We start from the raw sequence: 17,789 nt of genomic DNA on the forward strand, positions 1-17,789 counted from the left end.
TTTGTTGTCTCTAGACAACCACGTGGCGCCCGTATACGCGCACAGAACCGAAGCGTAGGCGGCGTCAAATTGAATGGGCCTCGCCTATGTGTAAACACTTATCCCCCAATGCTCAACAGTACTGTCTAGTGGCCAAACAGTGGCGCCGTATCCTAGAACTAACCGAAACTATAGTGCAGAAGACGTCTCTGGCCGAAGTTAACTTCGCTTACCTAACACGATGTTTACGAAGACGTTCGAGACTGCCCGCCATGTGTCGTGGGAGGAATTCGGCGCTCGCGGGAGATGTCGCACGACAGGCCCACTCAGGCAGACATCGGATTGATGTTATGAAATGCACCGATGCCTTATTTCGAAATCGGGGGCGTGGGGTTGACGCACAGACTTACGATGGCCCAGCTTAGCCAAAGCATTTTGCAGCGCTTTGTCCCCGTGCTTAATATTTACTCGAGCGTAAGCAGATTTTGGTGCCCCTAAGTTGCACGGAATACTCCTCCTCATATTAGTGCAATAACACACGCGTCAGCGAACTAACCGCTAATTTCCCTTCTTTCCTTCCCTCCTCTCTCTCCCTGTCATCTTTGTGTTCCCTCCTCCCATTCCCCAGGTGTAGGGTAGCCAACCGGACGTTATTCTGGTTAACCTCCCTGCCTTCTGCTTTTCTCTTGCTTCCTTCCTTCCTCCTCACAAAGGAAATAAAAGTATGAACATGCCGTGAACAGGGTTCGCATATTGAGAAACACATGAAGCAGTTATGTAGCTTGAGCAAACTTGGCGAAGCAAAGGCGCCGCAGGAAAATGGAGATCTGAAGTGGGTCAGCAGTGAGTGAACAAAGGAAGCCTAAGCCCGGAACCAATGTTTCGGCAAGGCGCCTGTGGTTTAATACATTTTTATTTCATTTCATCTTTAATTTTGTTTCAAGAAAGAAGAAACATAGGTGAAGCACACATTTACAATCGGAGGCCCTTCATAGGTTCCTACGTGCAGTTCATGCGAGGAATACAGGATTCTGTGCAGACTCATTTAATAGTAAGCCTATAACCTGTTACTGACAACTTCAATGTAGTGACTTCGGTCTTTTGTTCTTTGTTCTGTTTTGATTGGGCCTTCGTAATGTTTCTACGATTCTGAAATAGACGCTACACACGCTCTATCCCCCGTTCTATGTGGATCACACAATTTCATTCTATTTGCCTTTCGTATGATTTTGCTACATTCTATGTTTTATTTTTATACCTTTTGTATACTGTCGTACATTTTTCCTTCTTTTTTTGTGACAACGATTTGCACGCTAAACTCAATAAAGCACCTATACGAGAGTGCTTTGTACGGTAAAATGCTAAGGCGAAAATGGATCACGAGTAGCTAAGCGACGCACCGTCAGCGTAAAACGAGCATTAATTAAAACAACAATGCAATCGTTGGGTTTATTAAATAGTGATCTGCAACAAAATGCAACTTACCAGTGAGTCGTCTTCTCGTGGTCGAAATGAACAAAAGCGTATAAAAAGCCGCGATGCCAAACCTCATAAAAAGCTGCGATCTTCAATGGCGAGCAACTAAAATTACGAACGAAATGACACAATAATGTTCGTCAGAGTTACGATTCCTCGGAGGCTTCGGAGACACAGGTCGCCTTTCTCTGAGGGTTCGAGTGGCTTTTGCAAGCTACTACGGAAACGTAAAATGAAAGCAACCGCTTTTCTTTTTCTCCTGTAGAGCGTGCTTCGCCCGTAATGTTATACCATTGAGGAGAAGGAAACTTAACAAATTACTGGTCAATAGGCTGACGGAGCCCCAGCCTTATGAAATAAAACGGAGAACATACTTTAAGCCCGAATAGTTTATGCGAGGCAGCAATCAAGCTTCAGCGTGGCCCTGAAAGACTACATAATTTCTCCTATTATCAAAAGACTACATAAACTTCTATCCGCAGAATTACCGCACTGACACCCGCCTTTCGGTTACGAAATGGGCACTCTTTATATTGCTTTGCAATGACTGTCTTAAAGACCGCACAGGGACGCTCAAGGGAAAGCATGGAGCTCTTTCCAGAACAGCGGTAGCTGACCGGATGATAAAAGGAACGACGACACAACAATAAACTCCATGACGACGACGCCGATGAGAAGGGTCGTGACAACTGCGCAGAAGTTATGGATCGCGCGTGGCAGACTTGGCACTGAGGAATGCGTGGGTACCAAATTGTTTTATTTTCCGGATTTTCGTACTGCAAGAAAATTTGTTTAAAAATTCTTCGCAGATGAATGCCAATACGACAACTGATACATCGAAGACTGTATGCGAATCTGTATGTGAGATTTTCCACACCCTCTGTTGCAGCGCCATGGCGTCAGCTTTTACCACCACAGCTGTACAGACTCCTAGACGACCTACAGAATGAAGCCGATATAACACGAGAGGAAAAAAATATTGGATTACTGGTTAAAAAAGAACGAACATATAAGTTTTTATCTGGTATATATAATAGAGAAAAAGTCTCGATCTCTTTAATATATGTCGAGGAGATCGGGATCCTCCACTTAAGCTGCATGGGCTGATCTGATAAAAGAAAGCCTTCTGTCAGTGATTTGGCAAAACCACTGAAAAAAGGATTACCCAAATGAAGTGTTTACGGGTCAGTGAAAATAAGAGGCAACTGCTTCTTATACAAAATGGAGAACTTGAATTATTTAGAGGGTCTCGTAAAGGAACTTTAGAAGCGTATATAGAACAACGATAAAAGTGATGTACAGTATTAGCGAAGCTTATCAAAAATAGGAGAGCACAGAGGAGTGTGAACGCCGTAAAGATGGCTCAATAAAGCAATGAACAAGCGCAGGCAGCCTTCTCTGCTAATGGAGTCAATAAAATCCAGGTTTAGGGAAAGGCGAGCGATGTTGAAAGTCTGAGATGGCTTGCACCGGTATCCAGCATCCGCTGTCAGGAAAAAGTAAGAACTCGAAACCGACGTACAGTCTGAGGAAAAAGCGGCAACATCAAACGGAAAATTACGCAGACTGCACCAGGATGCAAACACTTGTGGATATATATAGATAACTTTGTGGGTAAAAATTTGCAGAAAGGAAGTGAACCGGCCTATAAACAAATGTCCACCTCCGGTTGCAAGCCAAGGCAGGGCTGAACGAACCGAGAGGTTATGCGGGGCACGTAGCATCGCCTCGACGTCAACACCAGACTTCCATTTGGCGCGCTTCCAATACTACGTCTGCTTGCGAACGAAAAAGAAACGGCCTCCACAACTTTCCGGGTTTGAATGGTCAAAGGAAAAAAGGTATGCATCATGTACGACGCATTTGCTACAATGAGAAACCATAACCGGCCCTCAAAAACGTAAAAAAAAGAAAGAAAAGAAAAAGAAAACGTTAGCATGTGAGCTCAATATACGTTTACAAAACGGAATGCGGTATTACTGCTCGACAGCGGCACATGTGCAGGTTGAGCCATAGTGAGACATCATCATCATAGTGAGACAGCTTTTTTTCAAATACGCAAGCATGCGTGCATATATATGTATACCTTGGACACCCTATATATATATGTATACACAGGGTGTCCCAACTAGCATGCACCAAGATTTTAAAATATGCAAATGACACGTAGCTGGACAAATCCAAGGTAATGTTGTTTGCCGTCGCTTGGAGATACTCGGATTATCTTTGCGTTCTGCCTATTTACATAATTAGTCTTACTAATTAATCAATTTCTCAAATATGATAATTAGATGAAAAGTGTCAATGAGAAAATTGTAGAGCAACATGAAAAACTCCCGACACGGCTTTCCTTTGCTCAATACGTGCTACATAACAGTGTTTTTCCGCGCGTGAAAGAATCTGGCGAATACACGCAAAATTGCCGAGCGAATGGCCGCTCGAGGCACATTGCATGTATTTGCGGGCTTTCTATCTGTCTAACTGTTCCTATAAAGCCCTCTTTTTTTTCGCGCTGAATGACGTTCACCATGACTCCTCTCTAGCCTAAAGCTTTTCTTGAGCTCAAAGTAATTTCTAAGTGAGCTTTCTCAAGCTTCGGAAAATATTATTATAAAAGGTGCTCGCACCGGCTCAACACTCGGCGTGTGGTAGCACATTATTGAAGAAACTCAGTTTTAGCTATCAACAGACGCGAACAGAGCAAGAGGAGAGAATGGATCCCATAACCAAATTGTCATCAAACGTACAATTGAACGCGGTAAAAAATTCTCATGTCCCGCCCTTGCAAACAACAGTGCCCTCTGTGGTGCAATCGAAAACAAGTAACGCTATCAACTTCGTCCATCTTGACATTATACGATGCATGGTGCTCTTGTAGAAACTTATGCCTCAGAGAAACGCTAGCAAGCCTGTCTTCTCCGTATCCTCTTATTACTGATTCAACTACTCACTTTCACCTGAGTACTTCAGCGATCATTTCCTTAACTTACCGTTTCCTTAATCGCGGTTTGCGTACTCCCAATGGTGCTGGAGAGATCTCGGAAAGGTCCGCGGGGATCAGTTTTGGAGATATGGCACCGACAAAAGTAAGCTGCTGAAAGAGGTAGTGACAGCGTTCGAGAAGGCTCTTTGCTACGATATCTATGTGCAAGCTTCTGTTCTCCACGGTGATTTAGATCCGTTCGAAAGAGACGAATGTCAAAGATATTCAACTGAGCTTCTGACTCGGACTGCCTTTGACTTCGCCGGTGTCAGTGCCTGCATTTTCTGTACAGGACATAGGCTTTATTATAAGAAACATAACGGTACATGGGATTGCACAAATAATAATACTTGAGCGACAAGCGTTCCAATTTGGAAGCGGCAAATATCACAACGCTTAACTTCTTGGTCCTCCAGCTCTAGTTCTGTTACTCTATGAAGTGCCTTCACGAAAACTAGCGTACTCAATGTGACCCTTAGTCTTCTGTGAACCAATCAAGGAAGTCCTTAGCGTTATTAAAATTTAGAACTATTGCTTTTTAGTGCACACAACATCAAATTTGTCGTTCACCGCCTGCAACTGCAAATTATATTCTACCCTGTCTTCACTGATATTGTGCAACGGATGACACTGGAAGACGTTGCCAGCTGATCGAAATAGAAATGCATTCTTGTTACTTTAACGTTGCTGTTTCCACTTTACCGTCAGAACGATGCCAACAGCTCAACGAACTCTTGTTATTTTCTTACCGAACGACGCAAGAAGCTACATTACACTTCAGCGCTACGTAAACGACGGTTAGATGGGATGGCCGCCTGATCGGACCGGTACAGATCTGAAGTTCGAAGTGGGAAACGATATTTTTTTCAACGCATATGAATGTAGTCCTGGCATACGTTGCGTATCCGACGCAGTACTGAGCCTCTACGATGTACTGTTGACAAAAGTGTACCGGCGCAGTGAACAAGCACAGAGTACTTGGTCTATCAAAGAATGATTGTTCATTTCAGGATACTCACTGTCTCAGAGAAGCATGCCACTCTCGTCCGAACCAACATGTCTGACGGTGATTGCAAGCTGTACGTTGATCTCAAGAAGAAAGAAAAAAAAATCACTCGCTCTGGCACAGAGGCCGTGCAAGGCTCTCAGTCGCAAGTGGCACGAACCGGAAGGAAGCGAAGCGTCACTCCTGTCGGAAAATCGCTGAACGCCATCTGCCAGATTCCGGAAATGAGTTTATTGCCAATCGTCCGGCCGGCACAGCAAACCGTACACACTACGGCGACTTCAATCAGCAAACGACGCTCTTGGCAGGACCATCTCTCCCGGGAACGCCGGTGTCCAATCACTCGAGGACCGTGGGCGCGCGTCCGTGGTCCTCCGCGATCCTTCTACTTGTAAGAGACGCGTTGAACTCAATCTAGCCGGAGTAGGCGATGGTCGTGTTCGCCTCCACTCGCTGTGTTGGTGTGTGTTTACAGCTTACTGCTATACTCAACCCTGCTGTTTGACAACAGACACAGCTTGCGCGCTCGGTAACCGCGAAAAAACTGAATTAGAACCCTGGACCACAAACTCCGTGAACAACCAACAATTATCAACAGATAAGTAAGAACGAAGGAGAGAAAATTGTACCCTAATGTTCTTTAACGGTTACGAAATTCAAACATCAACGACCTACGGACACACAGAGGGCGTATTTGTGTGCGCTCGAGCGGCTTTTGCGACGGGATAGTACGCTAAAACAAGCAACTACAATGTTTGCTGCGAAGCGTGCTTTGCCCTTGATATGAGAAAAGCTTGAGAAAAAGGCCAACAAATAACAAATAACGATTTCTTAAAGGATTACGATCTGTCCTGCCTGGGCACAACGTATGCTGCCCAGTTTCTCGGACAAAGTGCAAAGCTCACCTTGTGAGAACGCAAAAGTTCCGACTCGCAAGAGGCACAAAATACAGACCTAACCATACGCCCCCGCAATCACATAAACCCACGCGCGCCCGTAAGAAAGAAAAAAAAAGTTTGCAGACTAGCCCACGCACGCACATCAACGCGAAAACCGGGCCATCTTCTCGGTTAAGAAAGCAACTTGGAGTGGCGCGCTTCACGACACAACTAACGAAACTAGAAAAGGGAAGAGATACGCCTTTGTAAAAGCGAGAGCTTGACTGCTGTGCCTGTGCTTGAAACACCGAAGGCGCCTCGGCGCAGTCCTCAAACTAACCCCTGCCCCTCCCCCCCCACACACAGCTAAAATAAAAAAAGGAAGAAAAATAACGCTGTACTTTGAATGCATTCCGCGAGAAAAATATCCGCGGCCAAATCCCTTATGTTCTTCTGAGTGTGCGAAGCTGGTAGTCGTTATATTTAGCTTCGTCCCGACTACAGCCTAAGTGGAAGCAAAACGCTCTCTAATGGAGCAAAGGCGATTTTGCGCCCGGAAATCCTTTGATCTGCGCTCGCGCCACTACATATACCTGTGCTCGTTTCTGTACGCGTGCGCCTGACTTTCACACATGCGAATACGTTAATAACGTATCGTGCTGACATCTCCTGAGGTGCCATCGGGCGTAAGGAGCGTCTAACTCTTCCTATAGATGCCGTCCCGTTTTTATCGCGGCGCCGGCAGTGCCATAAGCCGCAGCTTATCCCTTCTATTAAGCCTATAACCACGCTCCCACCTTCCGTGTCACTTTTGCTGCGTCTAACTACCGGAACACGACGCTTGGCAAATGTCAAGCGTGCACGATGGGAGACTGGCCGAGCGCGTCGAAGAGGGGTTCCTAGCGATAACAGCGATGAATCCTGCTTGGGAGACGCCAGTTCCATCTGCAATATGTAGACGCATATTATACGATATAGTTCGCAAGCGAGAGGCGTGGATTACGTTCTGCGCCGTAAGGCCATATTCATTGCTAATGACTAGTCGAGTCGTTGTGAGTGTTGGTTTCAATCTTTTGCCGTCGCGACTGGGCGCCGCGGAGGACGAGACTGTTTTTTTTTTTTTTTTTTTTTTTTTAGTAGTGCGTTAGCATTAAGACTGTCTAGACTAAGTGGGGAAAAACAAAGATAGATAGATAGATAGATAGATAGATAGATAGATAGATAGATAGATAGATAGATAGATAGATAGATAGATAGATAGATAGATAGATAGATAGATAGATAGATAGATAGATAGATAGATAGATAGATAGATAGATAGATAGATAGATAGATAGATAGATAGATAGATAGATAGATAGATAGATAGATCGTGCCAACTGACTGCACTGCTCGCAACAATTTCACCAGCAACCGGCGGCTTTGTTGGTGCAATGACGGCACAGGCAGCTTCACTGAGGACCTTGCATTATAGATGACCCGATCTCACAACTGCGCTAGCAGGCTAGGTTCGTTCACTAAGAGCGGCTCGAGAGCTTGCCGAGCGGAAGCAGAGGGCTTCGGCAAGACAGGATGGGGCGGGCACGAGAAAGCTCGTTCTTAGCGCTGTGTATTGATAGGAGACGGAGAGCGTAAGCTCAGCAACAATGAGGTCGATAGGTAACCGGACTGACGAGTAACCAGTGCTGATAACGTGCTGCCTCTTGGATAATCTGCCTCATGTATAAGCACGTGGAAGATTATTTCTTCGATTTCTGTTCAGGTTTTCTGGAATAGGAGGCAGCAAGAACATACGAACATCCGGCTAAATAGCTGAAGGATTAAGCGACTGTTCCAAATGTAGCGCAGGCTTTCAGGAGGCTTATCGGGAGCTTACACTCATAGCGTCATAAATAGGGCGATTGCACGGTTGCTGGAACCGTAGACGGCAAGGCACATAAAGCGAAGAACGAACGCAAGAAAACCTGGCAAATAATTTAACAATCCCATTTTACTGCAGCTTGCCACAGTTCTCTCTCTCTCGAGTCTTTTTCAAGCTACTCGTGTTGTCCCTTTATGCCCTATAGCTTACGCGAGCCACATCGCTAGCGCCCCCCCCCCCCCCCCCCCCGCTTTTTTTTTTTTTTTCAAGCGAAGCTTGTATTGCTTCACAAGTTTCGGCGGTATTGTCACGCTAAAACTGTATCGAAAACCTGTCGAAAACTCGCGTCTCATTCCCTTGGTATATGCCAAAATTGGCATGGAAGGGTACGAATGTATGATTAACGTCACTGATAGGATGTGACATCAATAACGTCACGTGCTCGTCAATTACGTCACGATTAACGATAATAAAATCATGTGTGGCGCATACCCGCACTGGATATGCGGGTATGAGCCAGGGACAAGAGAAAGAAAGAAAGAAAGAAAGAAAGAAAGAAAGAAAGAAGGAAAGAAAGAAAGAAAGGAAGGAAGGAAGGAAGGAAGGAAGGAAGGAAGGAAGGAAGGAAGGAAGGAAGGAAGGAAGGAAGGAAAAAAATCACGTGTGGCTCATACCGGTGCCGCACATTTCAGCTCCGCTGGTTTTCAGTGTGCATGGCCGGATCACGTGAGAAAGAAAGAAAGAAAGAAAGAAAGAAAGAAAGAAAGAAAGAAAGAAAGAAAGAAAGAAAGAAAGAAAGAAAGAAAGAAAGAAAGAAAGAAAGAAAAACCCGGCTGCTCCCAGAGTAGAGCAGATGCGGGATAAGCTTCGCGCCCTACGCCGGGCTTCCCTCGCCTGAGAGCAGTTTCGGCGTCCGGATGGGATGGCGCGCGTGGTGTGTTCTGCCGAGGAGCAGGCTGCGTTTGAGCAACGGCGCTGGGAACTCGCTCGGGAAAGGGCTCGTCGTCGACCTGCCGATTCTAGCGAGAGGGTTTCCGAAGCCCAGGCGAAACGTCAGCGAAGAGCCGCCAACCCTGAGTTTAGGGCAAACAAAGCGGAACGCCTGCGACAGCGTCGTCTTGCCACAAGCTTCTCTTACCCCCCATTTTCTCGACAGGGGAAGGGCTCTGAACTTTTTTTTTTGCTCGTTCCGAAGCTTACCATTTGAAACCCGCTCCAGCTACAACAGAACGAATTCTGTGAAGCGCCACTTGTGAGAATGATAATGTCACCGCTAAGAGGTACGATTTTTTGTTGGGAACATTGCATCGTCAAAACCGAAACGTACACAAAGAAAATTGGGAGGACGCTTAAGCTTCGCTTTTAGGAGTGGAACGCGATAGCATTCAAAGATCCCTGACTGCTTCTCATGCTTCCCGACAACTGCAGCTTAAGCAACTGTAGTGGTTACCGGGAAACACTGGCGGCGAACACTATATGCACGAAGGCGAGCTTTCTTAGAGAGCCTACTTGATCCCTAAGCTTTCTGGTAGAAACGCGGCCTATTGCGTGGGGCGATCCCGGAGATATTGCACAGCCGTGCCAAAAAAATTGCATAATTTTCAGGTTTCCGTTTTTGTTTCGTACTTTTAATATTTCAGTCTGAGAAGATTTAACATAAAAGGCATGCGCTGTGGGTGCTTTGTTTCATGAAATTTGTTTGTAGATTGTCATTCTCACAATTCCGAGGAATAGCTTTGCCAAGAATGCAAGACAAGGTATGAGCAACATTAATGATAGAATGGTGTGGCATACCTAAATATATTTGGAGGGACCTGCATGGTTGGGGATGATCTTCTCGACCGCGGGCGAAAAAGCCAACGCCGACGCCGACCTCGACGCCGGATTTTCTGCAACACGGGGCCCTTAACGCTGTCGCGTTAATACTGCGTACATGTCGTGCTCACGAGCGCTGCCTTCCAGGTCATCCCGCACAGTGCATGGGCGAATAGATTTCTTCAACCAAAACCAGTGTTCGACTGTCTGACAGGCGAGAACAGCAAAAGAGTAACAGCTGAAACCAAAACAAAGGCAGCGGAGGCGAGACAAAAGCTATCGTGTGTTCCTTGTTTTCGGCCGCCACGATATAGCTTAGTGGCTACGGCATTACACTGCTGAGCTCGAGGTCGCGGGTTGGATGCCGACGAAGGCGGCCGTACTTGGACGGGAGCGAAATGCAAAAACGCGCGTGTGCCTAGATTTAGGTGCACGTTAGAGGACCTCCCGTGGTCAAAATTAATCCGGAGGCTCCCCTCTCCCCTATAGGCGTGCCTCATAATGATATCACGATTTTCGCATCCCCGAATATCCCGCACCTCCACCAAAATGTTACGTGCGGAGAGACACAAACGAAGGAACTAACTACGATGCATTTTCAAGAGGAGCGCTGCCAGGGACCAAGATGGTAACCAGTACGCGCCAAGCCCAGATGCCCGTCTTCGTCTTGCTTTGCGTCATGCCTCAAAAGCGCCTGTTGTGTCGCAACAATACATTTCTCGCCTCCTGTGTCTTTGTCTTGGTTTCGTACAGTTATTCGTTGACCATGCACCACTGCGCCCATTCTATTCTGCACAACAGCATAATGTTTTGTTTTTTTCTTGTTTAGGTATAACTCGACACAAGCTTTTGCCAAGCACTAAGGGGAAACCCCATGGAAATTATGTCCGACGCGTTTCCGCCGTGCCGTCGCCTCAGGGTCGGCACGTCCATTTCGCGCTACGCGTTGACCACGCTGTATCCCTGGTCGAAATGCGGTCATCATTTGAAGAGGGCTGCCCCACAGCATGAATTTAGATAAGAGTTTAGTCTTCGTGCAGCACGGAGGGTGCGCGTCCGACGTTAGGCGACGCATTGCTGAAAATCATTTGAAAATGCGCGTCACGTATTTGCCGTTTCGTAAGCCGGAGTTCCAACAGCAAGTTCGCGGTGTGACACCAGAGAGCGTTGAGTTTGGACGACGCGCGTTTACTAGGCACGCAGATGTGCACTAGTTGGACCAATATTTGCGCCGCGCTAAGACGAAGGTGCGTGGCGGTTGTAACGGCTCGGAAAAAGATCCACACTATTCACATGCCCTGAATATATACTTTTTTTTTTCTTAAAGCGAAGCGTTCGGTGCCTACCTCCCCTGGTTATGCATGTGTCGGGCGGTAGCTGGTGGGGTTCTCGACAAGCACCCTCAACGTCGGTCTAATACAGCTTGTCGTTCAAAAAAAAAAAAAAAGAATACGCGTCACCTTGTAACCAAGATGCTCAGGTACAACAGCCCCTATGCTCTAACAGTTCGGCTACAGGTGCAACCTTAAACACCGTGCCTAATTATCACGTGCTTGATTATCAACTTTACCGGTATTCGGTCATGGCCAGCTACCACTTTGATGTAATTGGAAATGCGCGAACGCGTCTAAAAGAAACACTATAACACATATCGAATAAGGAAATAACGCTAAAGAATTGAAAGTTGCGTGTGGTGGCAAATGGTGGAAAAAACTACCGCATTGTGCGGGAGATTTGAATGGCCCATATACTTCTCCCCTTTGCCACTTCTCGCTCGTGGTAGCAGGGGCGTTGAAACAATTAAAACGATCAATAACGCTTAGAAACTCGCGAACGCGTCTAAAAGCCCAGTTTGAGGAATGTTCATCATTGCCATTCTTCGCAAGCGGCAGCTAGCAATTTGAGAGAATTTCAACGCTCGTTTGCCGCCGCCACCACCACCACCACCCACCGCAACCACCCATAATGCGTGGGATCTGCATGACTTTCTTCTTCCGCCTTCCCTCGAGAGATTCGAGACACCAGTAATCATGAGCTTAAAACGCTGTCTGGGCCTCGTAGGCGTACGTAAGTTCTTCACCTATAGCCAGTGAAAATTTTGTGAGACATCACGCTTCGCACCGCAAGGACGTGTTCATAATACAGGGGCAATCGCGGCAACTCCAGAGCTGGTCCTCGATATCAGAGCATGACCCAGGGTTCTTCGTTCAGCAGCACAAATCTACAACTCTTTTTTTTCCCTCTTTTCTTTCTTCTTTTTTTTTTACGAGCGCGGTTTGCGAGGCCACCCGGAAGTTCATTGAGCCCTGGAAGCGTCCAGCTATAGCGCGCAGGCTTTGTTTAACGCTGGAAAAAGCGGCGTTACGCGCGATCGTCAACTCGACACACTCGAGAGCGCTCACGAAAGGGTACAGTTTTATCGTCGTCTACCACTGAGCTCGCCAAGCTTCAACCGAACGGCGCAAACGTCTGCCTGGCAACAAACTGCGCTCTCAATATGGCGTCAAACACCCGCGTCGTATGCGAATTTACGCGCACACCCTCCGGCGAATATGTTTGTTACTATATAAATACGCTCCATTAAGCGGACTGTTGCAATACGACGCGGTCGACACGATGTAACATTACGTTTATTGAGGGGGTGAATAATGAAATAGATTAAAAAAAAGCGAGAAGGAGGAAGGCGGCCTTGTTGCACATGCTTTATTAAATGCAATGTTGTATTTCTGAAATTGTGACGGCGGATACAAAGTGAAACCTGCGAGGACTTCCCAGTCGTTAAACTTTAGTGTACGTGCTACAATACTGTCGCTTTCTCTTCTCCTGCCATCTATAGGCGCTCTTTGTTGGCGCCATTTATTGTAACCCGGTCTGAACCTTTCCCCCTGAAGATAGTTCCACTTGATAGGGCTTCCCGTGTACCACTCTCTTTAACAGCACAGCATAACACAATTGACCGATTTGGTTTGAGACAACGCCATATACTGCTGTCTAAAGCAGTGAACCAGCCGGATTCAGAACAAGGAAAGCTCAATGTGCGAGGGCCTCGCAGCAGCTCGGTTGTAGGTAATGTGAGCTCAAAACCTCGCGCATTACGTGTCAACGTAGCATGCTCACGCCTGGAAACACTGCTGCTGCAGTACTTGTAATTTGAACACTGCGTCTGTCATTGCAGATGGCCGCAGATCGGCATGAAACTCACCTTCTTTCGGAACTCTGCCGGAATTCCGTCGGGTAGCCGAACGACGATTTTCGTGGCGTCCATCCACTGGGCGAAGCCTGACTCACCACGCCCTGGCTCCAGGCTGAAGCGCATACGGGTGTCCACGCCTGCGCAGTAGAGACGAGACAGAAAAAGTGAGAACGCCGTACGCAAGCGGCGGTTCACGACGGCATGAGTATTTGACGATTATGACGTCAACATTGTTATATTCCAAGTGAATTGCTGTTTTATGGTGGAACTATAGGACGCACGGGTATGCATGAATAACTGTTAATTAAATTGACCTAAATTCCTAGGTTTTACGTACCAAAACCGCGATACAATTATTCCAGTATAATTGTATACCCACCTGGGGTTCGGTAACGAGACCCTAAGGCACGGTAAACGAGCGTTTTTCATATTTCGCGCCCCCATCGAAGTGCGGCCGAAAATTACCGTGACTGGGACGTGTTTGTTTCTTCGAAAATTTTCTCTCCCCTGCTTAGGCTACTGAGCCATCCTTTTCATTAAAGTTCTCTCTCTCCTCTGCAAGCGGGTTGGCATGGTGTCCCTCTTAGGAGACAGTTGCTTGACCGCTTTTCTTTCTCTTTGTGATGTTTGTATGTATGTTCCGATGATTAATAATAATAATAATAATAATAATAATAATAATAATAATAATAATAATAATAATAATATAATAATAATAATAATAATAATAATAATAATAATAACATTGCAGGGCGGCGAGTTTATGCAAGCCTTCCTACAAAAATTTTAACAGCTTTGTCGTGTTTCGCACTTCACAGTCTGCTTTGTTAAGCCGAGGAGAGCGGCATATTGCATTCAAGAAATAAAAAGGAACGCAAATGCGCATAGCCTTGCGGAAACGTGTATTTGGGACGAATACGAACCTAATCAAATATTGGTGCCATGCTGAAAGCCGGAAACTGCGAAGCAAGACGTCCTGCTTAAATATTCATGTCCTCGCCTTCCTTACGCTAAACGAACTAGGCATAACACGGCAATTCCATAATTTTTTATCGCACGATTTGCCATACGGCATATATGCGTGCAGCCTTTCTTCGTGAAGAAGGTGCATCGTTAAGTCGCTTGTGGAACTTATCGTCCTTAATTAGCTGTTCGAAATATGCGGGGGTTGTCTGTCCGTATACCGGTCCCGCTAAGTACTCTATCTCTTGTGGCCTTTGGCCCTTTTAACTAGGCAATTGTCATCTGTCCTTATACCGTTTAAATAACCAGCCGTTTTGCTCGCGTAAAAGGGGCGACTAAAAGCTAATGCCATTGAGAAAGCACAAGTTCATTTTCTCGTGGTGCCTAAACACACGACTGTGTTTACCTATCACAAGCAAACACCTTGTTCGCATTCGCAATGCATCAGCTTTGTTTCGTAGAAATAAGACATACCCCCCGCACTTGCAGACATTTGATTGGTTCGTAGGACTTCACGTGCCAAAGCACAACTGCGAATATGAGATATTAGCCCTCCGTAGTGTAGGGCTCCGGATCAATTTTGACAACCTAGAGGTTCATTAAAACGCACCGCAAATCAAATTATAGAAGCGTCTTTCCAAATTGGCCCAATCGAATGACCTTGCCATGAAGTGATTTAAGATTGCTTGCGTAAGAACAATTTCACACTTCATCACGACACCCTTATATGCTAAATATCTGCAGCAGAAATCGTAATAACGTATAGACTAAGAATAAACGTGCTCAGGTCGACCATAACACACGCCCGAAATGAACGCTAATGCGACGTAGTGCCGGGTACTGATTACACGCTTACAATTGGGTCGTTCCTTCCATCTGGACCCGTTTAAGCAGAGAACGTACATACAAACGTTTACTCTCCACGCGAACGTTCCGCAAACTTGGGCTGCAGCGCGGAAATCAACATGCAATTTTTGTTTTGCCACGCGAACGAAAGTCTCCGTTTCGGCGGCTGTGCAGGTTCCCTTGATGCCCGCGCGATGGTGGCTGTGTTGCCCTCAGGTCCGGAATTTTTCGTTCAAACAACAACTTGCAAACGCAGCGAACTCCGAGAGAGACTCTCCTCGGTTCCGTCATTGCCCGCCATTTCAAAAGGGCCGGAATGACCCGCGTGGCATTCAAAGGGCCGCTCCGCGTCGTTCCAGAGTCGAAAACAGCCGCTCATAAAAGGAACCGTTTAAAGATTTTTTTTTTCATCTGGTATGGGACGCGGCGGGAAGAACGAACGCAAACTGGTAAACAGACGCATGCGCGCACGTGTTCGTAGAATGACGGTAGTGTGGCCGAGCGTTGCACCCTGAAAGGCTTCAATCAGCGTAGCAAACAGAACACAGGAGAAAGAACATCACTGCAATCTGGTGTTCCTTTGCTGTTATATTGTGTGGTGCGTAGCTAGCTACGTGCAAGCACGCGACTACGTGCGTTCGTGCATCTTGTTGTTGTTGTTGTTGTTGTTGTTGTTGTTGTTGTTGTTGTTGTTGTTGTTGTTGTTGTTGTTGTTGTTGTTGTTGTTGTTGTTGTTGTTGTTGTTGTTGTTGTTGTTGTTGTTGTTGTTGTTGTTGTTGTTGTTGTCGTCGTCGTCGTGCGTGGGCCGCGGTTCATGGCCTTACAAGAGGACCAGAACCAGTTTTAGCTGCACTAGCGTATGACACAGACATTTATTCACACATTTACCCACTTTTCGTGCTCCTAAGACAAATTATCTTGTGGTTACTGGAAAAAAAATGACTTCTCTAATACACCGCGTTCAGGGCAATTGCTGCCATGTTCATCCATTTGTCTCATTCAGACTTTTCTTCGTTTTTGTTTGTGTGTGTGTGTGTGTGTGTGTTTTAAATTCGCATATTCATTATTATGCGAATCTTGACTAATCATTGTTATCTCTGTTTAGGTAGATATGGGAACCTGGACGCATCACCGCTGATTCCTCTTCCATGATTTGAAAATGCCCCAAAGGCGGTGCAAGTGTCACAAGCGAAAATAAAATAAAACGATACAGTGACATTGTTGCACTCGAAGAGCAGATTCTATTAGTCCAGCTGTCTGCGTTAGCATTCGCGTTTAATTAAGAATTTTTTATCTTATTCCAGAAACATTTCGCTTCAATATGTTGCCCCTACTTCGCCAACTACACTTCCTCGCCTTTAAATCCTGTTTTGTCATTGCACTTAGAGATCAGAATATATCAGAAAAATCAACGCACCTATCCTGCAAGACAGACAACCAACCATCAACACCAATGAAAGTGTGAGAGAGGGAGAGAGAAAGCAGGAGAGGAAAGGCAGGGACTTTAACTAGATAAGCGTCCCGTTTGCTATAATTTACCCTACAATGGGGGTAAGGGAAAGCAGGAACAGAAAGTGGAAAGAGACATCTCCATAAAGTAAGCTGATTCTTCGCAATCTGGTCACGTTATCAATGAAGACTCCGCTAATTGAGTTTAATTGTTCCACTGCTCACACTTTTGCACAACCTATAATTCCCCCCCCCCCCCTCTCTTCACGCAACTCATAACAAAGAACAGCACAAGAAACCAATCAGTCAGCCTTCACGCCGATGCAGAGTGAGCGCATCTATTTCTCCGTGGCACGACTTAGTGATTTATTCGGATGAGATTGGAAACGTTGGCAATTATTGTATCACCAGCTTCTCCGCAAACAATAGGTACTTCAAAGATCATAGAATGATAGCATGAGGTGACATGAAATACGTACTGGGAAGAAAGCAGATTTCGTAAACGCCCCTAAACATACAATATAAAAAGAAAACCAGCAACGAAACGGATCACTTTGCGATTAAACACCAATCAATCGAAAAATACAAAATAAATAAATAAATAAATACACAAGGACATACTAGAGAGAAAAGAAAGGGGAAAGGCGGGGAAGCTAAAACGAGGAATCCAGTTTTCTACCCTACACTGGGGAAGGGGGGGAGGGGCAGGTAATAGAGATAAGAAAGTAAACGCACAGAGAGAGAGGGAAGAGCATGTTAAGTGTTCATACATCGATACAGTACCACTTTGTGAGTAAAGTTTATAAAAGGCTTTTGGAGCTACACGGCGTCTACGTTCGGCATATTAATAGCAGACCGGAAGCGCACGGTCCGATTCGAGAACCGACGCAAGCACTTTCGCGGCGAAGCCTGAGAAATGCGCGGTCTCGCCGAGGTGGCAGGCCGCGCTCCCATGAAACAAAGGAGGCCGCCTCCAAATCGCTCCCCCCCCCCCCCCCCTTTTCCCTTTTCCAAGTCGAGCGTGCCATCATTACGAATGGCCGCTCGCCCGTGCTCCCCCGTCCAGATCGCCTTCGGCGGAGCTTCGCCGTAAATCCTTCGGTCACCGGGAGTTACAGGTTTTCCGGCGGAAGGCGCCGCACGCTCGCCAGTGCTTAGCGGCCTGATCTGTGTTCGTCTCCGCATCGCGCGTCTGCCGTCCCCGCCGTGCTGTGGGGATTGATCAATTCGATAAGGCGCGCGGGCGAGCACGGCGGGAAGAAGCGGGGTAAGAAGAAATTGAGTGGGGATAGGCGGGAAATTGGGAAGTGTGATGAAAAGAAAGAAACAAAGGAGAGATC

General features: G+C 46.4%; 1 protein-coding gene across 3 annotated transcripts in view; it reads right to left on the reverse strand.

Moving 5' to 3' along the window:
- LOC119460991 (mucin-5AC-like) overlaps positions 1–17,789 on the reverse strand; it is a 218,012-nt gene that overhangs the window by 21,565 nt on the left and 178,658 nt on the right. For all 3 annotated transcript variants that reach the window (XM_049672823.1, XM_049672821.1, XM_037722160.2), the window contains one exon: positions 13,201–13,328. In XM_049672823.1, coding sequence (XP_049528780.1) covers positions 13,201–13,328 — 128 coding nt within the window. The remainder of the gene's footprint in view (positions 1–13,200; positions 13,329–17,789) is intronic.

This window comes from Dermacentor silvarum, chromosome 8, assembly GCF_013339745.2.
Source record: "Dermacentor silvarum isolate Dsil-2018 chromosome 8, BIME_Dsil_1.4, whole genome shotgun sequence".
NCBI lineage: Eukaryota > Metazoa > Arthropoda > Arachnida > Ixodida > Ixodidae > Dermacentor > Dermacentor silvarum.